The 7,115-nt window shown below is 40.6% G+C and overlaps 1 protein-coding gene across 1 annotated transcript; it reads right to left on the bottom strand.

Annotated features, from left to right (window-relative positions):
- Positions 1–240: 240 nt before the first annotated feature.
- LOC120031541 lies at positions 241–3,688 on the bottom strand. The gene is made up of 5 exons (XM_038977342.1): positions 3,182–3,688; positions 2,795–2,904; positions 2,544–2,615; positions 1,940–2,077; positions 241–1,282 (listed from the first exon to the last, which is right to left on the bottom strand). Exons 1-5 carry the CDS (start codon positions 3,192–3,194, stop codon positions 917–919), a joined length of 699 nt encoding a protein of 232 aa, XP_038833270.1. The 5' UTR covers positions 3,195–3,688; the 3' UTR covers positions 241–916.
- Between the last annotated feature and the right edge of the window lie 3,427 nt (positions 3,689–7,115).

The following is a 7,115-nucleotide window of genomic DNA, read 5'->3' as shown; positions in this document are numbered from 1 at the left end:
ATTAATGTGAGTGATTTGGCTCAGTTGTAGGCCTACCCAGTAACTGCAGACATAAAAATTCTATTGAACTACAACTTACTTTTGACAGAAGTCTCCCTGTAGGAGACAGAAAGAAAAAGGATAGCTGTTGAGAATCAGACAGCAGTGCAGCTCTGCAGCTCTGCACAATACTCCCCACACTGGGGATGGTAACAGTCAGCACTCAGGGATCTCTACACAAGACTACATCAGAGAAACTCATAATGGCTGCATGGTTTTTATTTACAAGATGCAGTATGTACAAAAGTTCATAGAAAAAAACAACAACATTAATTGAAGACCAGCAGACAAACAAAAAAATATTCACATTCCACTGCATTGTAAACATCATATGAATTTGATCAGAAATATTGGACAATAATTTATGTGCTGTAGCTTGCTCAATATAAAACACTTGTTAGTGTTTAGTTAGCTTGCGAAGAATATGTTTTTTTATACATATGGCTATGTTGTATGGGTATGTTGTATAGGTACGTAACGGTTTCTTATAGCTATAATAATAGAACTCTGGTGTGCAGACAGTAAATTAAAAGGTTGTTATTCTATACATAATCTTGACTTCAGTTGTACTTTCAGTGCAACAATTACGTGTGCATGTCAGTCACTTGATTGACAAAGCTTACTGCATTAGAACAGCTAGAATGGACAGATTGAGAAGAAAAAGCCAACCAGTGCTCCAAAACACATTGCAAAAAGAAAAGGATGTATTCATTCAAAAGCAGGGAATCTTTTTAATTTTATTTCTTGCATTTTGTGTGCACCATTGAAGAGATCCCCTTCAGTAACTATAGCAACCGCTCCACAGTAGCATCCACAGTAGCAGTCCACATAACAGGAGGCTCCAATGTAAGCCGTCATTGTAAATAAGAATTTGTTCTTAACTGACTTGCCTAGTTAAATAAAGGTTTAACAAAAACAAAGACCCAGAAAGAACTAATAGGAGCCCACCTTTGGATGTTGGGCTCCTATTGGTTGGTGGAGGTGTGTGTAACCTCATCCCTGTTTCCCCTTCATTCTCCCTGTGAACTGCTCGTGTGGTTAATAACCTCACTTTTTTACTTTCCAGAGCTGCCCTTTCTTCCTCCCCAGCAGGAGAGGCCAGAGTGGGGAAGGGACAAGTGTACACCGGGGTCGAGCACCCCAGCTCCAGCCATTTGGAGAAAACAGATGAAGTGAAGTTGAGAAGTTTCTCCGGAGAGGAGGAGACGGAGGGAAGAACTGAAGGGTCAGGATCCTCAAATCTCTGTGAGAGAGGGATGTGATAAGGGAGGAGAGGAAAGGTGGATAAGGGAGGAGAAGAGTTGTTATTAAAAAAACATACAGTGCAAGCACTGTCATTGATTGATAGCCGTTTCTCTGGGGAGTTAACCTCTGTGATATACATTGCGTACATTATAGGTGACCTGAACAGGAAAACTATGCACTGGTTATAGCATAGTCAAGCCACATGGTCAGGAAAAAAACCTTTATTCTCCCCCGTTTTAGCCCTTTTCTGTCATTTTTTGACTATAACAACAAGGCATCTTTATAGTGTTTTGTTGCATTTGCAGGGGCACAGTTATGTTTTATTTTTACAGTACTTAGTCCAAAATGTTTAAGGCTGCTGCATCTCTTTTGAGTACATGCTGCTACTTGTTCAACCCCTCTGGCAACCTACAGTACACTCTCTCTTTCCAAAACAGTTCATATAGACTACTAGAGTCATAGCCTCTGGAAGTAGTTTGGGGAAGACAGTTTTACCAGCAATACAGACAGCTATATTGTTTCGCTAATACTTGACTAGTAAAGGACCAATGCACTACTTTAGTAGGAGGGGGGGGGGGGGGGGGGGGGGTGCTGCACCCATACTTCCCGCGACAATGACTAGAGTATGTCCACGACATTGTAAAGTTATACCTACCTCTCTTGTCATACCCCTGTCATCCAGGGCTTGTATAAGGTTGGAGATGAATTCGAAGCTATGGTGCTCTGGCCACAGCTGGCTGCGGAGCTGGAGCCAGGAGTCAGAGAGAACAGTCGCAGCTCGGAACACACAACACTGGAGGGACAGCCGAGGCAGAAGTAGGATTTTAGACACAGAGGTTACGCTGATGATTTGAATAAACGGAGCACAACACAGAGCTGATCATCATTGTGCTAATCAGAGGTTATTGATTATCCTGCCCAGTAACGCTGACAACAACACAAATTTAGACTTCAGAGTACTGGAACCAGTGGAGGCTGCCGAGGGGAGGACGGCTCATAATAATGTTTGGAAGGGAGCGAATTGAATGGCGCCAAACACATGGAAAACCAGTGTTTGATACTGTATATTTGATACCATTCCACAAACTCCGCTCCAGCCATTACCATGAGCCGGTCCTCCCGCATTGCTCAACAGAGAATCAGAATGAAGGATTTAATGATAGACATAGCAGATACACTAAGTGTGACATGTTTGTATAAAACACGAGAATAAATAATTTACTAAAATGGTGTCATTTAATCAATAGATAGTGCCTCACCGGATCTGTGTTGCACAGCAGGTTGACATTGTAGTGGTGGGAAATCCAATAGTCTTTAGGGAACACCTTACGCTTGGAGGAAAAAACTGGTTCAGGAATTACAGTATACACAAGAGCATCTATGCCAATAGACAAAACATCAAATTGATAAAACATGTAACCACTAGGAAGTGAAAGCATATTTGTTTAAACCACTGTCATTACTCAGGGTGCATGCAGGTACAAAAGGATAGCCACAACGTTCAACTCACAAATCCAGCGTGGTCTGAGTTAAGGGTGGTTTGAAGATTCTTGACAACCTCCCTCAAAAAGTCATCACATCCACTACCTTGGAGTGTCAATATTGATAGCAACAGTAAAACTGTGTGAGAGAGATCGAAGTATAGAGATAGTGAGATGCAGCAGGTTAATGGATGGAACATTTCTGTGTCCTGCCCATGTGGTTCCAGCCACATGCTTAATGAGAAACATCATGACTTCATGTTGACTTGCGAAAATGAACTACAAACCTAAATTACAGAACCACTATATGAATTACAGTACAATTGTAATGTGGTCAAATTAATCAAACAAATACACGAATCAATCAATTAACTTTTGTATACTCTGAATTGATGTCATCACTGAATTCCTCTTACCTGATCGTGACATCCTTTTATCTTCATGAGAAAGGCCACTTCTCCATTTCTGTGGTTGAAAGCATGCAATTCGCAGCTCAAATAAATCCTCTGGTCTGACTAGGCAAAGTTTCCTCAGCGGTTCCTTCAAGTGTGTGACACAGAGAGAGAGAGAGAGAGCGAGAGCTCTGAGTCTTTTCTTTTTCCTCTACTGTTGAGACTCCAGCTTAGTTGACCTCTTTTTTAGAATTCCTCCTTTTGTCTCCCTGGTACTTTCCAAATCTCCTCACCCCCTTCTCTCTCTCACGCAATCTGCACTGCGCTCTCACTTTGGATTTCCCGACCTCTCAGCCTGTCAAGCTGCAGCCTTTCCCTTTCCTTCTCTCTCACTCTCCTTTCCCTTTCCCTGTTGACCCAGTATATTACAGACCTCACTCTCTTCTCACCCTTTAAATGGCTAATGGACAGAGTGAGAGAAACAGACCTGCTATCTCTCTCTCGCCCTCTGGGCAGTCTGTCTGTGTGAGCTCAGACAGAGGCTAGCCTGAAAGGGAAAGTGCTTGATATCTGCTCCCTGTAAATCTCTCAGCCCCTCCCACCACCAGTCATTTCACTTCCCTATTGACTGACCAAGCCCCCTCTCCCTCTTAATTCAATTCAATGGGCTTTATTGGCATGGGAAACATATGTTTACATTGTCAGAGCAAGTGAAATAGATAAACAAAAGTGAAATAAAAAATAAACAGTAAACATTACACTCACAAAATTTCCTCTCTCTCACTTTCTCTCTGCCCCCCCCACCCCCAATCCAAACAAGGCCTCAGAAGGCTTAAGTCATGCCATATGTTTTCAATCCACCTCCCACACCCATGAGCTTGTGTGCATGCCTCCTTGTCTCCAGTGAGCCAGTTAGTAATACTCATCCTGTTGAGTCACCACACAGAGGGAATCTCATAAATCCAGAATTATCTTGTATTTTTTTTAGGCTAAAAGGATTGCAACACTGACTGACATACGCTGCAAGTCATTCAAGTGTGCAAGCTTAGATACTTCCTCACATTTGACTTTTTGTTATGACAAACTAGTATTGAGAAAGTGAGTGGGGATCAGAAGTAGATCAATTAGTACATTGTCATGTTCAAGTTTTACATAGTAATTGTTGTAGTCCTACTTCTTGTGTCACATCAATTTTGAACATGGGCCAAGAGAAACAGTGAATGTTCCAGAGATCCAAAAGGAAAAGGAAGACAGAGTTCTGCAGTCCAACAGACCAACATTCTTCACCCTCAGTCCTAACTCTTTTCACCTTGGTCCTCTGCATAGGGCAGTAGGATGATCCCTGATCCCTCAGGTCAGTTTAGCATATTCTTCCTTTATGGTTCAGGTTAAGAAGTGGGAAGGATAAGATGGTCTGAGATCTGTGTGTAAGAGCTTCTACCCAGAGTGCCCTCTGTAATTATTGAGACAGCGAAACATTTTTTAAAATTATTTTGGTTCTGTACTCCAGCACTTTGGATTTGAAATTATACAATGACTATGAGGTTAAAGTGCAGACTGGCAGCTTTAATTTCAAGGTATTTTCCTCCATATCGGGTGAACAGTTTAGAAATTATAGCACTTTTTTGTACATAGTCCCTTCATTTTAGGGGACCAAAAGTATTGGGACAAATTCACTTATATGTGTATTAAAGTAGTCAAAAGTGTAGTACTTGGCCCCATATTCCTAGCACGCAATGATTACATCAAGCTTGTGACTAGGAGTCACTTTTATTGTAAATAAGAATATAACATGTTTCTAAACACTTCTACATTAATGTGGATGCTACCATGATTACGGATAGTCCTGAATTAATCGTAAATAATGATGGACAAAGTTAGACTCAAAAATATCATACCCCCCCAAAATGCTAACTTCCCATGTTATTGTAATGGTGAGAGGTTAGCATGTCTTGGGGTATGATATTTCTGCGTCTGTAACTTTGTTTTGTCTACTCTACTATATTATAAGACCTAACGTTCCACCAGCGGGCTGGCCTACAGTTTACAATATCAAATCAAACATTGACTGGGTCATGTGTAACCAACTGTATTCCTTTGTTCTGTGTTGAAAACACACTTTAAGTAAGTATGATTCACTGGTACATACCATTTATAAAAATAAATAAAAACAAGCTCTCAAATTTCTCCCACTATTTTTAAGAACTATAATATAAGTAGAAATACACACAAAAATGTATGTTATAATATGCACAATCATTATATACAGTACTTGTCAAAAGTTTGGACACCTACTCATTTCAGTATTCTTCTTAATTTTTACTATTATCTACATTGTAGAATAATAGTGAAGACATCAAAACTATGAAATAACACATATGGAATCATGTAGTAACCAAAAAAAGTGTTAAACAAATCAAAATATATTTTATATTTGAGATTCTTCAAAGTAGCCACCCTTTGCTTTAATGACAACTTTGCACACATACTCTTGGCATTCTCTCAACCAGCTTCATTAGGTAGTCACCTGGAATGCATTTCAATTAACAGGTGTGCCTTGTTAAAAGTTAATTTGTGGAATTTCTTTCCTTCTTAATGCGTTTGAGCCAATCAGTTGTGTTGTGACAAGTTAGGGGTGGTACTTGGTAAAATATAAAGTCCATATTATGGCAAGAACAGCTCAAGTAAGCAAAGAGAAATGACAGTCCATCATTACTTTAAAACATGAAGGTCAGTCAATCCAGAAAATGTCAATAACTTTGAAAGTTTCTTCAAGTGCAGTCGCAAAAACCATCAAGCGCTATGATGAAACTGGCTCTCATGAGGAACGCCACAGGCAAGGAAGACCCAGAGTTACCTCTGCTGCAGAGGATAAGTTCATTAGAGGTACCAGCCTCAGAAATTGGCAACTAACTTCACCTCAGATTGCACCTCACAATTCAAGTAACAGACACATCTCAACATCAACTGTTCAGAGGAGACTGCGTGAATCAGGCCTTCATGGTCAAATTACTGTAATGAAACCACTACTAAAGGACACCTATAAGAAGAAGAGACTTGCTTGGGCCAAGTAACACAATCAATGGACATTAGACTTGTGGAAATCTGTACTTTGGTCTGATGATTCCAGATTTGAGATTCTTGGTTCCAACCGCCGTGTCTTTGTAAGAATTTAAGGCACACTTAACCAGCATGGCTACCACAGCATTCAACAGCGATATGCCATCCCATCTGGTTTGCGCTTAGTGGGACTATCATTTGTTTTTCAACAGGAAAATGACCCAAAACACACCTCCAGGCTGTGTAAGGGATATTTGACCAAGAAGGAGAGTGATGGAGTGCTGCATCAGATGATCAGGCCTCCAATCCCCCGACCTCAACCCAATTGAGATGGTTTGGGATGAGTTGGACCGCAGAGTGAAGGAAAAGCAGCCAACAAGTGCTCACCATATGTGGGAACTCCTTCAAGACTGTCGGAAAAACATTCCAGGTGAAGCTGGTTGAGAGAATGCCAAGAGTGTGCAAATCTGTTATCAAGGCAAAGGGTGGCCACTTTGAAGAATCTAAAATCTATATTTCATAATTTGTCATAATAAAGAAAAACCCTTGAATGAGTAGGTGTGTCCAAACGTTTGAGTGGTACTGTACATACGAGGTAAAAATAATAAAAACAAAGCCTCGTGCCAGTGGATTTTACAAGTCTGCAGAATTCACCAAAAGTCTTTCGAAAGGGATCAAATAACTGCGAAAACAACAATTTAGTTTTAATAATGAGTTATTAGCTCGTCAGTGAAGAAGCCCCCTGCTGATGTGGTAGTGTACAACACAATGATATGTTGAGGGACTGAGATCTCATTATGCAAGGGTTTTGCGTGTCACCGAAGACCTAGAACTGTTGTTTTACACCACTTGAGGTCTCTTGGCTGACAGCCACTCATTGTAAAAAAAAGCATGTGAG

This window comes from Salvelinus namaycush, chromosome 37 (assembly GCF_016432855.1).
Source record: "Salvelinus namaycush isolate Seneca chromosome 37, SaNama_1.0, whole genome shotgun sequence".
In the NCBI taxonomy this organism is placed as follows: domain Eukaryota; kingdom Metazoa; phylum Chordata; class Actinopteri; order Salmoniformes; family Salmonidae; genus Salvelinus; species Salvelinus namaycush.
The sequence above is the reverse complement of the archived record's forward strand: the minus strand, read 5'-3'. Positions and strand labels throughout refer to the sequence as shown.

Bases quoted from the DNA above. Each gene is read 5' to 3' on its own strand.
- LOC120031541 (XM_038977342.1), bottom strand. The intron at 2,616-2,794 runs GTGAGTTGAACG...TTTTCCTCCAAG, and splicing joins ACTCAGACCACGCTGGATTT to CGTAAGGTGTTCCCTAAAGA. The intron at 1,283-1,939 runs GTAGGTATAACT...CCTCTCTCACAG, and splicing joins ACAGGGGTATGACAAGAGAG to AGATTTGAGGATCCTGACCC.